Here is a 22,874-nt window from a genome sequence, read left to right as displayed (position 1 = left end):
ACATATCCAGCATCTAAGTGAAATCAATCAAATAATTTCACAATAGTGAATGGCACCTATGACTAATCCATAATATATGTATTTTTTCCCTTACAGGTTAAAAATATACATAGCCAAAGATGTTGAAATGTCAAAACGATTCTATTTATGATACATTTTTTGTTGTATTTTTATATTTGTCTATACAAATAAAATACATAAAAATGTATCTGCGTCTTATTCCCCCTGCATGAAATCGAATAAATGATCCAGAGCCTCTTATTTTTCCTAAAAATAACATACTAGACAGTATAACCTCTGTAAGAACAACCTGGTAATCTCTAAAAAATTCCACTTTGTTCCTACGAAATACAAACTTTGACGCCTTATAGTCGATATCGACAATTTCCCTGCAGGGGGCAGGAATCCCTAAGTTAGTTCAAACTTAGTGAATATGACAAATAACGGTAATGTCATATATATTAGGTCTGGGAGACCATATAAGGAACTCAGTCAAAGTAAAGGCACTTATACAAACCCACAGATACAGTACTTTCAAGTAATTCTCTGGTAAACTTCCATCAGGACGACATAGCTGAGCCCAAAAAACGGATTTTGAGCAAAGCGAAAAATCTATTTTTGGGTGATATGGTCATGTCGTCCTGATGGACCCTCCCTCCTTTCAAAAAGGAGTATACAACTATGTAACAAAAGTCCCCACCAGAAACTACTCTATCTGTGGCTACCCATGCTTAATTGCAACAAGGAATAGTACGCCGGGGTGGTACTTGGAGGGGATCCACCGGGTAACCTTGATAACGGCTCCCCTTCAAATTCGCCACTCTTCCCCCTCAGAGCGTAAACTCTATTCGGGGTGAAGATTGCCATGTGTCGTATCAAGAAATACGTCCCCTGATATTATGCGATATCCTTAAAAGCTATATTAAGGATACTCGTGCCAGGAGTTAGAATTCTGGAAACCTGTGGTTAATTCTCTGGGAGTATCACTGTAGCCAAATATCCCTTAGAAAGCTGCCTAAAGGCACCTTCTATCAGGACGACATGGCCATATCACAAAAAATAGATTTTCCGCTTTGCTCAAAATCCGTTTATTACTTGATGAGCTACAACCCTAATTGGAAAACCTGGATGCTATAAGCCCAAGGGCTCCAACAGGAAAAATAGCCCAGTGAGGAAAGGAAATAAACTACAAAAGATGTTTAAGAATAACATTAAAATAATAAAATAAATCTTCCATATATAAACTTTAACAAAATAAGAGGAAGAGAAATTGGATAGAACAGTGTGCCCGAGTGTATCCTCAAGCAAGAAAACTCTACCCCAAGACAGTGGAAGACCATGGCACTACCCAAGACTAGAGAACAGTGGTTTGATTTTAGTGTCCTTCTCCTAGAAGAGCTGCTTAAAAGATGAGTTGAAACAATGTTATTTGTTAATTGCAATAATAATGGACATATACTTAAAGCAGTTGCTCTCGACATCTTTTATCACAAAGAATGTTGGAAATCATACAGTAGACCTATATATGACATTCACACAAACACTAAAAGGCCAGAAAAACATTATCAGAGAAAACAATGGGTACAAGACAAAAAACAATCAGTATTCAAGATACATCTACAATAAAGAGGTACAGTATTTACACTTGAGACATAATTTATATGAACAAATACAAAGAAAAATGCTACTTACAAATGAAGAATTTCAAGATATTGTTTAAAGGTTTCAAGGCTGTTCATGAAAGGCAGAGGCAAGGGACAGTACCATTGCCCTATGGGGTCATTTGACTGGCCAAACAGTAATACACTAGATCCTTCTCTCTGGTTACGGTTCACTTTCCTTTGCCTACACATACACCGAATAGTCTAGCATATTCTTTACAGATTCTCCTGTCCTCATACACCTGACAACACTGAGATTGCCAAACAATTCTTCTTCCCCCAGGGAGTTAACTATTGCACTTTCCTCTTGGTAAGGGTAGTAGAGACTCTTTAGCTATGGTAAGCAGCTCTTCTAGGAGAATGACACTCCGAAATCAAACCATTGTTCTCTAGTCTTGGATGGTGCGATAGTCTCTGTACCAAGGTCTTCCACTGCCTAGGGTTAGAGTTCTCTTGCTTGAGGGTACACTTGGGCACACTATTCTATCTAATTTCTCTTCCTCTTGTTTTGTTAGTTTTTATAGTTTATATAGGAAATATCTATTTTAAAGTTGTTACTCTTCTTAAAATATCTTATTTTTCCTTGTTTCCTTTCTTAACTGGGCTATTTTCCTTGTTGGGTCCCCTAGGCTTGTAGCATCCTGTTTTTCCAACTAGGGTTGTAGCTTGGCAAGTAAGAATAATAATAATAATAATAATAATAATAATAATAATAATAATAACAACAATAATAATCAAGCCGGACAATGCCCTCGAGACTGACCATATAAACAAATGATCAGCTTCCAAGCCCCCTCTCCACCAAAGCTAGGACCAAGGAGGGCAAGACAATGGCTGCTGATGACTCAGCAGATAGACCTATAGGCTCCCCCAAATCCCCCATCCTCAGCTCACAAGAATGGTGAGGTTGCAGCGACCAAATGAACTAACGAGTTTGAGCAGGACTCGAACCTCAGTCTGACGATCACCAATCAGGGACGTTACCCCATAGGCCACCACAACCCTGTAAACGTGATGATAGACAAGCATTACGCGCCCTTCGTAATAAATTTCAAAAACACTTTGGTCAGGATATAGGCTTTCATTCCAGGTACCAAAGAAAATGAAGAGAATTGAAAATGGCTGTCTGCTAAAGAAGGTGATAAATGCAAGAGTTGATGGGAGAAGTACAAGAGGAAGGCCAAGGTTTGGGTGGATGGATGGTGTGAAGAAAGCTCAGGGTGATAGGAGGATAGATGTGAGAGAGGCAAGAGAGCGTGCTAGAAATAGGAATGAATGGCGAGCGATTGTTACGCAGTTCCGGTAGGCCCTGCTGCTTCCTTCGGTGCCTTAGATGACCGCGGAGGTAGCAGCAGTAGGGGATTCAGCAGTATGAAGCTTCATCTGTGGTGGAAAATGTGGGAGGTTGGGCTGTGGCACCCTAGCAGTACCAGCTGAACTCGGCTGAGTCCCTGGTTAGGCTAGAGGAACGTAGAGAGTAGAGGTCCCCTTTTTTGTTTTTGTTTTGTTTCTTTGTTGATGTCGGCTACCCCCCAAAATTGGGGAAAGTGCCTTTGGTATATGGATGGATGGATGATGGTGCATATGTATAAAGTGTCCTCAATAATTGGGGCATGCAAACTACCAATTTGATACATGATGTAGTTTATCAATTACATGCAGCCTTTCGTCATGAGCCTGGAATATCATGGCCATGCAACAATAATGAAATAAGGAAGGATAAAACACCTAATGACATTTACAATTTAGTTACATTGCTTGCGGACCCAAAGTCTGACACTGCAAATGGCCGAGCAGTGGTTATAGAGTCTTCACAGTCAACAGTCCGTTTCCTCCTCTCAGATCGCTTAATGCATCTGATTACAGGTAAGCTGCAACCTTTGAAAGTTGGCATATCACCTCGGGCTTCGAAAGGAAAGCCCCACAAGACTTACCGGCCACAGGCCCAGGGCAACGGCGGGGGTGCTCCATAATGAAACACTAACACACCAAGAGACACAGGGACACAAGGGAAAGGGGTAAGGATACGGGCACAGGAACCACGTGGTGAACACAAAGGGTCGGGGACACAAAGGGTCGCACTGAGTAAGAGAGAGCGCGGCGAGATGTAAATCACGTCGCAACCAGAAACTTACTGAGAAGCACGACCTGAACTAGCACGCTCTCCGACCCCGGGTCGCCTCAGGGCGCGTATCACTCTGCCTGAGGTCACCTATAGAAAATGGGAATAGGGTAAACTACACAAAATTCTGGTCGGTTGGGAAAGAGTTACCAGTAACTCCTAAGAAAGTAGTTCTAGGTAAGTACTCTGTGTTGGAACAATTAGCTATTAAACTACTTAGTAGACCAGTTGTCTTGAGTTTTAGGGAAGAGCTTCAACAAATGAGTCATTCTAGGATGAATATCTATCAGCATCCAGAATTGGGATCATCAAGAATGAAAAAAGGATTCACAAGTTATTGCTAATGTATATCGAGCTGTAGATGAGTGGAACGCTAACCCCTGGGATAGAAATCAGCCAGTACTTCAATCTCTCTCCACAGGGCAACCAGCTTCAGAGGAAGTACGACACAATCTGGTTGGACAACAAGCACAGAAGGCGACCTTGCCCTTGGTCACTCTTACTGAATACTCGTCTACAAAAGATAAGTTTCCCCTCGGTTCCTGAAAGAGAAATCTCTATTACCGACCTCTGTTTTTAGTTAGCTCAAAGCTCGATAAGTACAAGAAGTGTTTAAATCTAGCACTATTTTCAAGTGTTAGTCTATAGATCGATGTTTTTGTCACTTGGTCTATTCCTGTAAGAGTTAGATTTAATCAAAGTTTAGCAAGAATTATTGATAATTGCCATCAAACAGCCATCATAATTGATGGTTTTGTCAATCTATCACGAAGACTATTCATTTACATAACCTGATATCAACATCATGTTAAGTCTTGAAAAGATGTTGACACCTCGTCAAAAATTTGATAGCTCTTTGCCAGCATTTATATCCATTGTTAAGAGTGAAGGATTTGTATTTGTGTTTGAACAAACTGATATTCATAAAGTGCATACAAAATCCCAGTCTACTCCGAGGGGTACACTAACCTTACAGCTGACTGTTTGAGCAAGAAAATAGAACTTACACTTTTTTATCCCGGTCTCTTTTGCAGAGGTCTCGTCCAAATAAACCTGCATCGATGAACATGGAGGACACCACCGGTATGGTCCTGACTACCGCACTGAACCCGACGACGGACATCACTACGTTTATGCACAATGACAGTAACATTTCTGAAAAGAGGTAAATAATAGATTGTGGAATTGAAAGTTAGGAAAATCCTACATGTACATACATACATATACCAAGGCACTTCCCCCAATTTTGGGGGGTAGCCGACATCAACAAAGAAACAAAAACAAAAAGGGGACCTCTATTCTCTACGTTCCTCCCAGCCTAACAAGGGACTCAACAGAGTTCAGCTGGTACTGCTAGGGTGCCACAACCCACCCTCCCACATTATCCACCACAGATGAAGCTTCATAATGCTGAATCCCCTACTGCTGCTACCTCTGCGGTCATCTAAGGCATCGGAGGCAGCAGCAGGGCCTACCGGAACTGCGTCACAATCGCTCGCCATTCATTCCTATTTCTAGCACGCTCTCTTGCCTCGCTCACATCTATCCTCCTATATGTAGGAGAGAAAATTTATATAAAGTACTGTAGAGCAACAAACTCTGGGATGAAACTGACTGAGACATTCCCCCATACCTGAGAATGGGCGATATCGTAGGGGAGACCACGTAACTTGCTAACCTCTTAGTTAGCTAACATTAGCTGGGTATGTTAGGTTACAACTGGCACTGATATAGCTTTGCTAATATAACAAACATCATTTCTACCTTTTGTAAATGTTAGAAAGAATATGAATTTTCGTCACTGTAAATTCATTATATAGAATTACCTAAACAATTACATTCAATAAGAGTGTAATAGTCTGTCTTCGTTCCTATCTTCTTTCCTATAAATTTCAGCAACTTAAAGGGTAGGATTTTCAAAGTAGCTTTCTTACCTTCAACATTAGGCTATGTATGTATTGGAATGTATGCTATTATTAAATTAGTTGTCTAATGATAACTTGAAATCTGACACAACATTACTACATAATTCCCTGTAGCAAAAAAAATGCCCTGTGGTAGTGTTGTACATCCAGCTCAGAATTGGCTCTGCGTAAAGTGAATTGAAATGGAAAATTTTGAAGTAACCTGTATTTTTCCTAAGTATACAAACTTGAGTTCTTTACTATGGGGAGATACGTTTGCACCACAGCTAGAATCTAGCCATAAACTTTAACGTGATGTGTTCACAGCCCTCCTTTAGTTGGCAGGGGTAGAGGGGACCAGTCTGGCTACCTTACTCACACACTCACCCAGTGAGCTTCCCCACTTTTAATTGCAGGCAGGACTTCTTGGGGAGCAGGTGATGCCAGTACAAGTATGAGTAAAGAGCTCAGGCTTGTATAGTTAGGAAAAATGATATTTTAATTATAAAATAAATTTTTGAATATACTTACCCGGTGAATATATAATAGCTGCTGCTCAGCGGCTCGACAGAAAACACACTCAAAAACTCGCGAGCGATCGCTATGAAGGTTGGGGGTGTGCCCACCAGCGCCAACTATCGGCCAGATACCACTCCTGCATGTAAACAAACCCTTCAATTCTTCTCGTCCCGCTGCGTCTCTATTGGGGAGGAAGGGAGGGCCTTTAATTTATATATTCACCGGGTAAGTATATTCAAAAATTTATTTTATAATTAAAATATCATTTTTAAATATTTAACTTAGCCATTGAATATATAATAGCTGATTCACACCCAAGGCGGTGGGTAGAGACCAGAGTTAATTAAGTTTACAGCGTATATGCTAAGAGTTTTTGACAGTTATCAATACAACAAAACCAAAATATATAGGTACCTGGTAAGGAAGTTGACTTAGACGATTACTCTGCCTTGTAAGTCTGTCTTCCTCACGAAGCCCAGCGATCCTCTTAGGATGCTGAAAGACTCCCAGGAGCTGAAGTATGAAGGGTTGCAACCCATACTAACAGGACCTCATCAAACCCCTAATCTGGGCACTCTCAAGAAATGACTTTGACCACACGCCAAATCAACCAGGATGCGAAAAGCTTCTTAGCCTTCCGTACAACCCATAAAAAACAATATTAAAAACATTTCAAGACAGATTAAAAAGGATATTGGAATTAGGGAAGTGTAGTGGTAGAACCCTCACCCACTACTGCACTCGCTGCTACGAATGGACCCAGTGTGTAGCAGTCCTCATAAAGAGTCTGGACATCTTTCAAGTAAAATGACGCGAACACTGACTTGCTTCTCCAAAAAGTCGCGTCCATGATACTTCGCAGAGATTTATTTTGCTTGAAGGCCACGGAGGTTGCTATAGCTCTAATTTCGTGCGTCTTAACCTTAAGCAAAGATTGGTCTTCCTCACTCAAGTGGGAATGAGCTTCTCGTATTAAAAATCTGATAAAATATGACAAAGCATTCTTTGACATAGGTAAGGATGGTTTCTTAACCGAACACCATAACGCTTCAGATTTACCTCGTAATGGCTTAGTACGAGCTAAATAGAACTTAAGAGCTCTAACGGGACATAACACTCTTTCCAGTTCGTTGCCTACGATCTCTGATAAGCAAGGAATATCAAAAGATTTAGGCCAAGGACGAGAAGGCAGTTCATTTTTGGCCAGGAAACCAAGTTGAAGAGAACAAGTGGCTTTTTCTGTAGAAAAGCCGATGTTCTTACTGAAGGCATGAAGTTCACTGACTCTTTTAGCCGAGGCCAAGCACACCAGGAAAAGAGTCTTAAGAGTGAGATCCTTCAGGGAGGCTGAATGTAATGGCTCAAACCTGTCTGACATGAGGAACCTTAGGACCACGTCTAAGTTCCATCCAGGAGTAGCCAAACGACGTTCCTTAGAGGTTTCAAAAGACTTAAGGAGATCTTGTAGATCTTTATTGTTGGAAAGATCTAAGCCTCTATGCCGGAAGACCGAAGCCAACATGCTCCTGTAGCCCTTGATCGTGGTAGCTGAAAGGGAGCGAACTTTTCTCAGGTGTAAGAGAAAATCAGCGATTTGGGCTACAGAGGTACTGGACGAGGATACAGATGCTGACTTGCACCAGTCTCGGAAGACTTCCCACTTCAACTGGTATACTCTAATGGTAGAAGCTCTCCTCGCTCTTGCAATCGCACTGGCTGCCTCCTTCGAAAAGCCTCGAGCTCTAGAGAGTCTTTCGATAGTCTGAAGGCAGTCAGACGAAGAGCGGGGAGGCTTTGGTGTACATTCTTTACGTGGGGCTGACGTAACAGATCTACTCTTAGAGGAAGACTTCTTGGAAAGTCTACCAGCCATCGAAGTACCTCGGTGAACCATTCTCTCGCGGGCCAGAGGGGAGCAACTAACGTCAACCTTGTCCCTTCGTGAGAGGCGAACTTCTGCAGTACCTTGTTGACAATCTTGAATGGTGGGAATGCATATAGGTCCAGATGAGACCAATCTAGAAGAAATGCATCTATGTGTATTGCTGCTGGGTCTGGGACTGGAGAGCAATAGATTGGAAGTCTCTTGGTCATCGAGGTTGCAAAGAGGTCTATGGTGGGTTGACCCCAAGTCGCCCAAAGACTCTTGCACACGTCCTTGTGGAGGGTCCATTCCGTAGGAATTACCTGACCACTCCGACTGAGGCAGTCTGCTAAGACGTTCAAGTCGCCCTGGATAAACCTCGTTAACAGGGAGATGCCTCGATCTCTTGACCAAATGAGCAGGTCCCTTGCGATCTCGTACAGCGTCAGGGAGTGGGTGCCTCCTTGCTTGGAAATGTATGCCAAGGCTGTGGTATTGTCGGAGTTGATCTCTACCACCTTGTTTCGAAGGAGACTCTCGAAGTTCATCAAGGCCAGGTGGACTGCCAAAAGCTCCTTGCCGTTGATGTGCATGCTCCTCTGACTTGAGGTCCACAGACCTGAGCATTCCCGACCGTCCAGGGTCGCACCCCAACCCAAATCCGACGCGTCCGAGAATAGTACGTGGTTTGGGTTCTGAACTGCTAGGGAAAGTCCCTCTTTCAGACTGATATTGTCGTTCCACCAATTCAGGCATGCCTTTACTGGTTCGGAGATCGGGATTGAGACCGTCTCTAACGTCTTGTCCTTTTTCCAGTGAAAAGCTAGATGGAACTGGAGAGGTCGAAGGTGTAGCCTTCCTAGCGAGACAAACTGCTCCAGGGATGATAGAGTTCCTACTAGACTCATCCAATTCCTGACTGAGCATCGTTCTCTCTTCAACATCAGTTGGACTTTGAGCAGGGCTTGCTCTATTCGGGGGGCAGACGGAAAAGCCCGAAAAACTGGACTGCGAATCTCCATCCCTAAATACAGTATAGTTTGGGATGGAATCAGCTGGGACTTTTCCAGGTTGACCAAAAGTCCCAATTCCTTGGTCAGATCCAATGTCCAATGAAGATCCTGCAGACAGCGATGACTGGACGAGGCTCTGAGAAGCCAGTCGTCCAAGTATAGGGAGGCTCGGATTCCCGATAAATGGATGAATTTTGCTACATTCCTCATAAGCCTCGTAAACACGAGAGGAGCAGGACTTAGGCCAAAGCACAGGGCCCAAAACTGGTATACCACATTGTTGAAAACAAACCTCAGAAAAGGTTGGGAATCTGGGTGTATGGGGATGTGGAAGTAAGCGTCTCTTAGGTCGAGAGAGACCATCCAGTCTCCCTTTCTGACCGCTGCTAAGACTGATTTCGTGGTCTCCATGGTGAACTTTGTCTTCGTAACAAAGACGTTGAGTGCACTGACGTCTAGCATCGGTCTCCAACCTCCTGTCTTCTTCGGTACTAGGAAGAGACGGTTGTAAAACCCCGGTGATTGAAGGTCCGAGACTTTCACCACCGCTCCCTTCTCTAGCAAAAGAGACACTTCTAGTTTCAGGGCTTGTCTCTTTGACTCCTCTCGGTACCTGGGAGAGAGGTCGATGGGGGAAGTCGCTAGAGGAGGTTTGCGTACAAATGGAATTTTGTACCCCTCTCTGAGCAACCTCACAGATTGTTGGTCTGCGCCCCTCTTCTCCCAGGCTTGCCAGAAGTTCTTGAGTCTGGCTCCTACTGCTGTCTGAGGCTGCGGGCAGTCAGACTCTGCCATGTGAGGACTTGGCTCCTCTCTTCTTTCCTCTCTTTCCCTCGGCACGAGTACTTCCCCTGCTGGGAGCTCTGCCACGATAGGGCGGAATAAATCTGGACGCCGGTGTGTCTATCCTAGGTCTTGCAGAAAAGGATGTCGAAGGAGTCCCTTTGCGAGCACAGGACGTAACCAAGTCATGGGTGTCCTTCTGCACGAGTGAAGAAGCTATGTCCTTAACCAATTGTTGCGGGAACAAAAACTTAGATAAGGGAGCAAAGAGCAGTTCAGATCTCTGACAGGGAGTAACTCCTGCCGACAGAAAAGAGCAAAGGGACTCTCGCTTCTTTAGGACTCCCGACGTAAAAGAGGAGGAGAGCTCATGTGAACCATCGCGGATGGCTTTATCCATACAGGACATAATAAGTAAGGAGACATCTCTATCAGCCGATGAGATTTTCCTACTTAAGGCTCCCAAACACCAGTCAAGGAAGTTGAAAACTTCAAAGGCTCTTTAAATGCCTTTCAGCAGATGGTCAAGGTCCGAGGAGGACCAACTAATCTTCGAGCGTCTCATGGCTAGGCGGCGGGGAGAGTCTACAAGGCTTGAGAAGTCGCCCTGGGCAGAGGCAGGGACTCCCAAGCCGAGAACTTCTCCCGTGGCATACCAGACGCTCGATCTAGACGAGAGTTTAGACGGAGGGAAGGCAAAGGCCGTCTTCCCCAAATTCCTCTTGGTTTCCAACCAGTCGCCTAACAGCCGTAAAGCTCTCTTGGATGAGCGAGAGAGCACAAGTTTTGTAAAGGCTGGCATGTCAGCAGGTACGCCTAGAACAAACTCAGACGGCGGCGAACGAGGAGCAACAGCGACGAAGTGATCGGGAAACAACTCCTTAAAAATTAACATGACTTTCTTAAAGTCCATTGATGGAGGAACTGTTCTGGGTTCGTCTATATCTGAAGGATGATCCTCAGGCTGAGGGTCAGCAACGTCCTCATCTGAAGGATCCTCATCTGACAACTGCTGAGAAACAAGCAAAGGGGTTGGCAATGCTTGACACGCAGCGTCCACACGCACTGGTGCATTAGTAGCGGACCAGGACGCAACGTCATGTAATTGCTTGACAGTCTGTGAACTGTCAACAACAACAGGTGCGTGAGGACGCACGGCGTCCACTCGAGACTGTTTTGACTGCCTAGTCTGAGCAGTCAAAACAACTCTAGACTGCGGTGGTTGACGCTCAGCGTCAAAACAAGTCAACTCCGATGGTTGGCGAACGTCCTGAACGTCAACAGGAGCATTAGTAAGTGGCCTAACGTCCAAATGCGGCTGAAAATCCACACGAGACCGCATCGAGTGAGGCTCTACATAACGTGACTGACGTGACTTGGCTACGCCAACGTCAACAGGACGTACAAAGGTTCGTTTGGGCGGCTGAAGGCCAGGATCTCGATGAGATAAACGGCTAGGCTCAACGGGAACCTTATCGGCAGAATAGTCTTCCATAAGGGAGGCGAGCTTAGTCTGCATGTCCTGCAGTATAACCCATTTAGGGTCCACGGGAATGGGGGCGGTAAACGACGGGGTTAACGTCTGAGACGGCACAACCTTGCCTACACCAAGACTTTCTGAGCCTGTGTAACGTTGCTGCTTAGGCGGCGAGCAGTCATCCGATGACTGCAATGGGTAAGAACTGTCCCAATGACTACATCCAGGACGCTGGACCTGTCCTGAAGGGACCGACTTTCGCTTAAGGGGCCTAGAAACCTTGCTCCACGGTTTCTTATGCGAAAAGCCTTCGGAAGACGAGGAGAAAATGGGCTCTCTCGTCTTATGGTAGGGGCGATCTTGGTGAGATACGCCTGGTACCATAGAGGGAACGTCTGTTCGCTGACCAAGGCCTCTCGAACCCATAAGTCGTACGACATTACTTCTCCCCTGGGCTTGGGAGCTTGCAAGAGGTCTCGGACTAGGTGAACGACAGGCACGAACAGGCGAACCCTCGGTCGCAACACTGTTCACAACACTTTGCGCACTAATCACTTTCCCACTATTTTCCGCTGTGGCACTCTGACACTTAAGCTCCTTAACGTCAGCCATGAGTTGATTACGATCAGTTGCTAACGCTTCAACTCTTTCCCCCAAGGCATGAATAGCACGTAACATGTCTTGCATAGATGGTTCCTGAGTGCCAGAAGGGGGGTTAGGTACAACCACTACAGGGGAAGGATTAGGTTCAGGGGCATGTGGAGAGGAAAAATCTACTGACCTAGAGGAACTCCTCCTTACCCTATCTCTCTCTAGCCTACGTGCATACTTATCGTATTCGAGCCAATCGAATTCCGAAAGGCCCACGCATTCCTCACACCGATCTCCCAATTGACAGGTTTTACCCCGACAATTGGAACACACAGTATGTGGGTCGAGAGAAGCCTTTGGAAGACGCCTATTACAGTCCCTAGCATTACACTTACGAAATCTAGGTACTTGTGAAGGGTCAGCAATTTTGAATTAGTCAAAGTAAGTCCAAAAAACAATCCAAGTCATCAACAATTAAATCTGTTCAATAAAGAGTTCAAGAGTTTAAGTTGAGGAAAAACACCTGCACTGCGAAAGCTCAAACCAAAATGAAGTACTTCACCAAATATGTTGAGAAAACTCCAGGTTATACAGCGAGTATTGATACGTCTTGTCGTCAAGGTCGACAGAGAAGAATTGAAGGGTTTGTTTACATGCAGGAGTGGTATCTGGCCGATAGTTGGCGCTGGTGGGCACACCCACAACCTTCATAGCGATCGCTCGCGAGTTTTTGAGTGTGTTTTCTGTCGAGCCGCTGAGCAGCAGCTATTATATATTCACCGGCTAAGTTAAATATTTAAAAATACAAATTACTTTCCAAATCGTCACTTGTACTCAATAGCACTCAACTTGTAATTTCTTCGTCTTCAATGAAGGTGTAGGAAATATAGTGCCCGATACAAACAATAATTTTCCCGTGATGGTGTTGTTATACTAGCTTTTAGCATGCAGTAGTTTGAAGTCACTGTATAAGAATTTTACACTTTAAATAAAAAAGTTTAATTCAAATTCTATATCTAAATAAGGGATTTTGACGAAGGAAAAATCTATTTCTGGGCTCCGACCCGTGTCGCCCAGAGAAATGCTCCTTAAGCACCATTTCTAAGGTATATAACTGCAGTTATATACCTTAGAAATGGTGCTTAAGGAGCATTTCACTGGGCGACACGGGTCGGAGCCCAGAAATGCCTTTGTCACAGGAACAAGTTCTCAAATGGCCAAACTGCACAAACAGGAAAATCAATAATAATACTCAGGCTAGTCTAGATGTCAAATCTTTAGCATAAAGTTACCTGTGAACCATGCAAACCTATTCCAATTTATGATGAACAAGAACAGGGTATCCTAGGTCAGTTTTGGGGACTGGAGGGAGAAGGGAAGCCCAAGAGTAGTAAGGAAATACTGCACAGGTATCTTGAATTGGATTAAAGTGAACAAGAGGATTCGGTTTTAACCCTTTTACCCTCAAATGAGGTACTGGTACGTTTCACAAAACTCATCCCTTTACCCCCATGGACGTACCGGTACGTCCTTGCAAAAAAATGCTATAAATTTTTTTTTTAATTTTTTTGATAATTTTTTGAAAAAATTCAGGCATTTTCCAAGAGAATGAGACCAATCTGACCTCTCTATGACAAAAATTAAGGCTGTTAGAGCAATTTAAAAAAAATATACTGCAAAATGTGCTGGGAAAAAAATAACCCCTTGGGGGTTAAGGGTTGGAAATTTCCAAAGAGCCTGGGGGTAAAAGGGTTAAAAGTACCAGTGCCTGAGACAAGAATTAAATATTTTCTACAAGTTTCCCATAACTAGTAAACATTGAAGCTTTGTATTCCTCATCATCCTAACAGAGGATGTCATGACCCTATATATCAGAAGGAAAGTAGTTATTTTGCTTTATTTCACCTACCCACTTGCCTAAACTGACTTTGGATACCACATTCTGACTTCAGTACGGTAAGTCAGAACGCGCCATCAAGGCATCTCTTAACAACACAAGGTCAAAGAAATACTGCCTATACTAAGCTAGACATGGACGAGATTCTTGGTATTAACCCTTTCGCCCCAATGGACGTACCGGTACGTTCTTGCAAAACACTGTTATTTACATGTTTTTGATAACTTTATGAGAAACTTCAGGCATTTTCCAAAAGAATGAGACCAACCTGACCTCTCTACAACAAAAATTAAGGGCTGGTACAGCAATTTGAAAAAAAATATATAGCAAAATGTGCTCAAAATTTAACCTTATGGTGGGGGTAAAAGGGTTAATTTACCCTTTCACCATACGCATTCTTGGGTACTCTACCTCTATCTCTCAAATGAATGCTAGCAAGTTCATTATGAAATGTGCACACGATCTTCTGTTTATTACAAACAGTGCAGACGATAACGTGCATATAACAGCATACTGTACTGTACGTGCATAATACCTTACTGTATATGCACAATAGTTGTGCCTATATGATATCATACACACCATACATTGTATTGTTACTAATGCATGCACATTAGAAATCATATACATAAACTGTTTTTTTAATGCTATTGTGTAAAACAATATATATGCACAATGTAAATACCGAGATTAGTATCAATAATAGCACCCAATAAAATTGTGTCAGCCCAATCTACTTTGTTAATTAAATTTATTGGGAAACAATAGGCTGACAATCTCGCCGACACAAAAATGCAGTTTTATAAAAGTTTCAGCTATAAATAGATACTAAATATACAGCACATACAATGGTAAAAATGTTATTTTCATTAGTAAAATAAATTTTTGAATATACTTACCCGATAATCATGTAGCTGTCAACTCTGTTGCCGACAGAAATCTACGGTCGGGATACGCCAGCGATCGCTATACAGGTGGGGGTGAACACCACAGCGCCATCTGTGGTCAGGTACTCCAGTACTTCTTGTCAACACCACCTCAATTTTTTCCTCGGTCCACTGGTTCTCTATGGGGAGGAAGGGTGGGTCAATTAAATCATGATTATCGGGTAAGTATATTCAAAAATTTATTTTACTAATGAAAATAACATTTTTCAATATTAATCTTACCCGATAATCATGTAGCTGATTCACACCCAGGGTGGTGGGTGGAGACCAGCATACATGTTAACAAAGAAGCTAAGTATCCCGTATTTTATTTTATTAGTTATTCAAAAATAACATAAAATAAATAAGTACCTGGTAAGGAAGACGACTTGAACCATTACTCTGCCTTTATTAAGTACGTCTTCCTTACTGAGCGTAGCGGTCCTCTTAGGATGCTGAACGACTCTTAGGTGCTGAAGTATAAAGGGCTGCAACCCATACTAAAGGACCTCATCACAACCTTTAACCTCGGCGCTTCTCAAGAAAGAATTGACCACCCGCCAAATCAACAAGGATGTGGAAGGCTCCTTAGCCGACCGTACAACCCATAAAAAGTATTCAAGAGAAAGGTTAAAAAGGTTATGGGATTATGGTAATGTAGTGGCTGAGCCCCCGCCTACTACTGCATTCGTTGCTACGAATGGTCCCAGGGTGTAGCAGTTCTCGTAAAGAGACTGGACATCTTTGAGATAGAATGATGCGAACACTGACTTTCTTCTCCAATAGGTTGCATCCATAACACTCTGCAGAGAACGGTTCTGTTTGAGGGCCACTGAAGTAGCCACAGCTCTCACTTCATGTGTCCTTACCTTCAGCAAAGCAAGGTCTTCTTCCTTCAGATGAGAATGTGCTTCCCTAATCAGGAGCCTGAATAGGTAAGAAACTGAGTTCTTAGACCTTGGAAGAGAAGGCTTCTTGATAGCACACCATAAGGCTTCTGATTGTCCTCGTAAAGGTTATGACCTTTTTAGATAGTACCTAAGAGCTCTAACTGGGCAAAGTACTCTCTCCAGTTCGTCCCCCACCAAGTTGGACAGGCTTGGGATCTCGAACGACTTAGGCCAAGGACGTGAAGGAAGCTCGTTTTAGCAAAAAACCGAGCTGCAAGGAACATGTAGCCGTTTCAGATGTGAAAACTATGTTCCTGCTGAAGGCGTGGATCTCACTTACTCTTTTAGCTGTTGTCAAGCACACGAGGAAAAGAGTTTTTAATGTGAGGTCCTTAAAAGAGGCTGATTGGAGAGGTTCAAATCTTGATGACATAAGGAACCTTAGGACCACGTCTAGATTCCAGCCTGGAGTGGACAACCGACGTTCCTTTGAGGTCTCAAAAGACCTAAGGAGGTCCTGTAGATCTTTGTTGGTGGAAAGATCCAAGCCTCTGTGGCGGAAAACCGCTGCCAACATATTTCTGTAACCCTTAATCGTAGGAGCTGAAAGGGATCTTACGTTCCTTAGATGTAACAGGAAGTCAGCAATCTGGGTTACAGTGGTACTGGATGAGGAAACTGCATTGGCCTTGTACCAGCTTCGGAAGACTTCCCCTTTAGACTGATAGACTCTGAGAGTGGATGTCCTCCTTGCTCTGGCAATCGCTCTGGCTGCCTCCTTCGAAAAGCCCCTATCTCTTGAGAGTCTTTCGAAAGTCTGAAGGCAGTCAGACGAAGAGCGTGGAGGTTTGGATGTACCTTCTTTACGTGAGGTAGACGTAGAAGGTCCACTCCTAGAGGAAGAGTCCTGGGAATGTCGACCAGCCATTGCAGTACCTCTATGAACCATTCTCTCGCGGGCCAGAGCGGAGCCAACCAACGTCAGCCGTGTCCCTTTGCGAGAGGCGAACTTCTGAAGTACCCTGTTGACAATCTTGAACGGCGGGAATGCATACAGGTCGAGATGGGACCAATCCAGCAGAAAAGCATCCACGTGAACTGCTGCTGGGTCTGGAATCGGAGAACAATACAACGGGAGCCTCTAGGTTATCGAGGTAGCGAACAGATCTATGGTTGGCTGACCCCACAGGGCCCAAAGTCTGCTGCAAACATTCTTGTGAAGGGTCCACTCTGTGGGGATGACCTGACCCTTCCGGCTAAGGCGATCTGCCATGACATTCATATCGCCCTGAATGAACCTCGTTACCAGCGTGAGCTTTCGATCTTTTAACCAGATGAGGAGGTCCCTTGCGATCTAGAACAACTTCCACGAATGAGTCCCTCCCTGCTTGGAGATGTAAGCCAAGGCTGTGGTGTTGTCAGAGTCCACCTCCACCACCTTGTTAAGCTGGAGGGACTTGAAGTTTATCAAGGCCAGATAAACCGCCAACAGCTCCTTGCAATAGATGTGAAGTGTCCTTAGCTCCTGATTCCATGTTCCCGAGCATTCCTGTCCGTCCAAAGTCGCACCCCAGCCCGTGTCTGATGCGTCAGAGAAGAGACGGCGGTCGGGTTTCTGAACAGCCAAAGGTAGACTTCCTTGAGAAGAAAGCTGTTCTTTCACCACGTGAGAGTAGACCTCCTCTCTTCGGAAACAGGAACTGAGATCGTCTCTAGCGTCATGTCCTTTATCCAGTGAGCCGCTAGATGATACTGAAGGGGGCGGAGGTGGCGTCTCCCTAACTCGATGAACAGGGCCAGCGATGAAAGTGTCCCTGTTAGACTCATCCACTACCTGACTGAGCATCGGTTCCTTCTCAGCATGCTCTGGATGCAATCTAGGGCTTAGTAGATCCTTGGGGCCGACGGAAAAGCCCGAAAAGCTCGACTCTGAAGATCCATACCCAGGTAGACAATGGTCTGGGATGGGACGAGCTGGGACTCCTCAAAATTGACCAGGAGGCCCAGTTCCTTGGTCAGATCCATAGTCCATCTGAGAATCTCCAGACAGCGACGACTTGTGGGAGCTCTTAAAAGCTAGTCTTCTGACGGAGCCGGACACAAGATCATGGTACTGCTGCACAGTCTGTGAACTGTCAACCATGGGGAAGCGAGGAAGTACAGCGACAACCCAAAGCTGTCTAGACTGTCTGGGTCGTACAGACAACTCCTTATCGGGTTGCTGAGGTTGCCGCACTGCGTCACAACAAGTCACTTCTGCTGGTTGTTGAACGTCTTCCCAGTGACACACTGACTCCGTAAACAAAAAATCCTCTAACAAGGACTAAGCTTGGACTGCATGTCTTGCAACAAAGCTCAAGGTCTATGGGAGCAGGTGTGGTAACAGACGGGGTTAGCGACTGAAGTGGAACCATTACCCTCCCTGGAAGCATGTTATGCTTAAATAAAAGTCCATAGGAGGCTAAGCAGCTAAAGGCTCCTCTCCAAATGACAGAGTCCTCAAGGGAATATCAGAAGGAGGGAGAATAGCACTTTCTCATCTACAGGAACCATATCCGAGAAAAGCTAAGTTCTCTCAGTGAGGGTTTCACTGGTGCAAAAGCAGCAGACTAGAAGGCAACGTTATGAAACTGCTTGACAGTCTAGTGAGTTGGCAACAACCAAAGATGTGTGACTGAGGAGCATGCGGTAAGATATGCAGAGCATGCTGTATGTAGAGCATGCTGTAAGGTAAGCAGAGCATGTTGCATGGCGTGCGGCTTATGCTGCATGGGATGAGGCTCATGCTGCATGGGATGAGGCTCATGCTGCATGGTATGAGGCTCATGCTGTGCGTTGAGGAGGATGCCGCATAGTATGAGGCTCCTGCCTCATGGGTTGAGGCGGTTGCCGCATAGCATGAGGCTCCTGCCTCATGGTTTGAGGAGGATGCCGCATAGCATGAGGCTCCTCATAGCATGAGACTCCTGCCTCATGGGTTGAGGAGGATGCCGCATAGCATGAGGCTCCTGCCTCATGGGTTGAGGAGGATGCCGCATAGCATGAGGCTGCCTCATGGGTAGAGGAGGTTGCCGCATAGCATGAGGCTCCTGCCTCATGGGTTGAGGAGGATGCCGCATAGCATGAGGCTCCTGCCTCATGGTTTGAGGAGGATGCCGCATAGCATGAGGCTCCTGTGAGGTTCCTGCCTCAAGAGTTGCGTCTGCCTCAAGGGTTGAGGAGGTAGCTGCGCAGAGAGAGGCTCATGCTGTGAAGAATGCGGTTGCTGCATGCGTTGAGGCGGCTGCCTCATAGCATGAGGTTCCTGCCTCAAGAGTTGCGTCTGCCTCAAGGGTTGAGGAGGTGGCTGCGCAGAGAGAGGCTCTTGCCTCAAGAGTTGAGGCTCTTGCCTCAAGAGTTGAGGTTCTTGCCTCAAGAGTTGAGGCTCTTGCCTCAAGAGTTGAGGCTCTTGCCTCAAGAGTTGAGGCTCTTGCCTCAAGAGTTGAGGTTCTTGCCTCAAGAGTTGAGGTTCTTGCCTCAAGAGTTGAGGTTCTTGCCTCAAGAGTTGAGGTTCTTGCCTCAAGAGTTGAGGCTCTTGCCTCAAGAGTTGAGGTTCTTGCCTCAAGAGTTGAGGCTCTTGCCTCAAGAGTTGAGGTTCTTGCCTCAAGAGTTGAGGCTCTTGCCTCAAGAGTTGAGGCGGTTGCCGCATAGCATGAGGCTCCTGCCTCAAGGAAAGTGGAGGTTGCTGCATAGCGCTGGTACCTGGCAACTCCCAATGCGGCAGCTCACGCATGGAGGTAGCTTGAGGAGCCTCAACATCATACGTCTGGCAGGGTGGACTGCGCAGAGGTGGAGGAGCGCTCGCAGGAGGAGGTGTGCTAACCTTCTCTGCCTGAAACTCCTGCATCAACACCGCAAGCTGAGACTGCATTGTCTGCAGCATAGACCACTAGAGTTTAAGAAAGACAACAACAAACGGAGCTACTGTCCGTTGAGACTGAGGGTCTAAAACAGCTGGTGCGGCAACAGACGGAGTTACTGCCTGTTGCGATACCACCTTGCCTCTCTGGGAGGTGTGCAGTTGTCGTACTGCAGCAAGTCCGAACTGACCCAGTGCTAATGGCACCACCTAGGAGTTGGACTTGCGCGGAAGGGACCGACTTGCACTTAAAAGCTGCAAGATTGGTCCATGGTTTCTGCGAGAAACCTCTTCCGCAGACGAGGAATAAAAGGGCTCTCTCGTCTTTGTGTGGGTGGGGTGATCACGTCGGCTACGTGAGTTGGTTACACCCGAAACCACGGAGGGAAACGTCTGTTCGTCGATCAAGGCCTGATGAACCCATAAGTCCTTCGACGTTACTTCTCCCCTGCTTGGGAGCTTGTAAGAGGTCCCAGACTAGGCGAACAACTGGCACGAACAGACGAACCCTCGAACGCAACACTGTAACACTTTGCGCTTATCACTTTATCACTTTTGATTTTCTGTTTGCACTTATTTCACTGAACTCGAAACTTTAAGTGGTTTGTACCTGAAACACGCAATTCTATCCTTCATTAAAAGTTAGTAATTGCGAAAACAGTATTACAATGTAACAGAAAAAAAAAATAATGAAAGATAAATAATTCAGTGGCTGGAAAAGAGACTAAACACTAGATCAAATAAACTACGTTTAAAATCTCTCACCGCATAAAGCCTGAGAACAAGAATAAAACTCTAGAAACGTTTACCTTCTTCCCCTAAAGAGACTAGGGAGAAGAGCAAAAACGATAACAACGTTACCCGCTTGAACGAAACGTTTATCCTCCTCTCTCTCCCTCCGTCTCTATCTCTCTCTCTCTTGACTTAGAACCTGAGAGATGAGCCCAATTATATATATCGTTAAAACATATTATTGTTAAAGGAAAAAAACTGAAAGATTTCCCAAATAAAAAGTTCCTTTATTAGAATTAAAACCATTTAAGCTAAGAAAGAATGAACAAAACGATAGAATCGTTCTACTCTTACTGCAACGTGACACCGTGAATACTCTCTCTCTATCGTAACAATAGAGCGCAAGTTGAACGTACTGAACGTCAACAACTGCAGAGACAAAACAAAACGTTAGTTCAACTTTGAAAACAGTACGAGACTATCAAAGAAATTCTTTCAAAAACATTAAAATAGCATAATATGTTAACAGGTAAAAACGAAATGACGGGCTCAATGTTAATTAACTTCGGTTCCAAGAAAAGACCGCCTACTATTAGGAAAGGTCGAATATAAACAAATATAAAAATTAGTTTTAATAAGTTTATAATAAAAGGAAGTTAATCGAAGAGGCCTATAAAAGGCGGAGAGATATAAAATAAATCTATAACTTTTGTTAAGCAAAATTAAGAGAGTCTATACTCTCTTCGACACCAACACTTCCGTCTAAGGGAAGGGTCGGCCATTAAAAGTGAAAGAGAGTTCATACTCTCTTCGTCACCAAAATTAAATCAAAAATTAAATCAAATTAATTCCAAAAACTTGCTAAGCTAATGATAAAGCTTCCTGAATAGCGAAGGCTAAACTCTAGAGCAAATACATCACCAAATCGTGAGCAATAACTCCAGAATCAACAGCGTATCCATGTAGGTCTAGCCGGAGGCACGACAGAGGAAAAATTGAGGTGGTGTTGACAAGAAGTACTGGAGTACCTGACCACAGATGGCGCTGTGGTGTTCACCCCCACCTGTATAGCGATCGCTGGCGTATCCCGACCGTAGATTTCTGTCGGCAACAGAGTTGACAGCTACATGATTATCGGGTAAGATTAATATTGAAAATTAAGCGATAAAAAACTACTATAAATTCTGACTGTCCTTTGCATTCAGATCTTCTGAGACTGTACCATACTGTACTGTACAGTATTTGGTATACAGTTAATTTTAAGCCTTTTCTTCAACATCATAAGGCTCAACACTACACAGCATTCTAGAAGTTTCATTCCAGCTGTGTTCAGAATGAGTAATGCTCTACCTAATCTTTTCAGTTTATACTACATATGACAGATCTACTGTATTTTAATGTTGTATTTGATCTAAATAATATTTTATATTTTTATTCATTACTTCTCGTAAATTTTATTTCTTTTCCTCATGGGGTACTGCCCCTGTTGGGGTCCTCCACCTTGTAGTATCTGCTTTTCCAACTAGGGTTATAGCTTCGCAAGTTTAAAGGTCGCTCATGAATGGCAGAGGCAAGGGACAGTGACATTGCCATAGCATGCAGGACAATGCCCTAGAGACTGACCATATAGTATATGATCAGCACCCAAGCCTCCTCTCCACCCAAGCTAGGACCAGGGAGGGCCAGGCAGTGGCTGCTGATGACTCAGCAGATAGACCTATAGGCTCCCCCAAACTTAGCTCACAAGGATGGAAAGGTTGCAGACACTAATAGCACTAACGAGTTTCAAACTTTATCTATTACACCCATGCTTCTTAAAAATATTAAAATCCTAAAGCCTACACTGTTACTCACAATAAGGTTTTATTTTACACAATACAGTATTGTACGAATAACAAGCAACAGACAAGACTGAAATGGGTATGTAATCTACTACTTTATGCACACCACGATGTCTTGAGTCTGCGACTATGGGAAAAAGCATTGTCTCAGGTGTGTTTAGGTAGTTGGGGAGATGGGTGTAGAGGCCTTCTTGAATAAGGACACCGCATCTTCAGTTGAGTCGGGGGGGGGGGGGGGGGGGGGGGGGGAAGGAATGAGGTGGTTCTATATTTAATGTTGTTACAGTTCTTATAGTATTTTTTTTGTTTATTACTTTAGTTTATTTCCTAGTTTCCTTTCCTCACTGGGCTATTTTTCCTTGTTGGAGCTCTTAGGCTTATAGCATCTACAGTTTTGTTATAGTTAAAGACGGAAAAAGCTTTTCTACTAAAAAAAAAAAAAAAACTGGATTTTCCTATTGAAAGTCAGTCTTCTTAAAAAAAATTACACTTATTTTCACTGCAGATAAAAACTAAATTACCTAAGAAATAACAATCAATGGGGTTAGCTTACGTAGCTCAACATGTACAGCTTGTCAGTACAAAGAAGCTTGATGTTTTTCTTTTTTTTTACGAGCGAGTGAGTAAACGGCGGAGCAAAAACCATTAGATTTCTAAAAAAAATATCCCCGTTCCTAAACGGTCTAACAGGTTTTCAGTTTATTTGCTATTGAAATGAAGGTCAAATTTAGTGAAAGCACATTATTTACAAGAAGG

The 22,874-nt window shown here is 44.2% G+C and overlaps 1 protein-coding gene across 3 annotated transcripts in view; it reads right to left on the bottom strand.

The window, feature by feature from the left end:
- Positions 1-22,874, bottom strand: part of Alg7 (Alg7 dolichyl-phosphate N-acetylglucosaminephosphotransferase) — an 81,535-nt gene that overhangs the window by 56,675 nt on the left and 1,986 nt on the right. For all 3 annotated transcript variants that reach the window (XM_068356156.1, XM_068356158.1, XM_068356157.1), the window contains one exon: positions 4,791-4,938. In XM_068356156.1, the coding sequence (XP_068212257.1) occupies positions 4,791-4,938 (148 nt within the window). The remainder of the gene's footprint in view (positions 1-4,790; positions 4,939-22,874) is intronic.

Source organism: Palaemon carinicauda, chromosome 32 (genome assembly GCF_036898095.1).
Source record: "Palaemon carinicauda isolate YSFRI2023 chromosome 32, ASM3689809v2, whole genome shotgun sequence".
Classification (NCBI taxonomy): Eukaryota; Metazoa; Arthropoda; class Malacostraca; order Decapoda; family Palaemonidae; genus Palaemon; species Palaemon carinicauda.
Note: the sequence above shows the minus strand (reverse complement) of the source record. Positions and strands in the feature narration are given on the sequence as shown.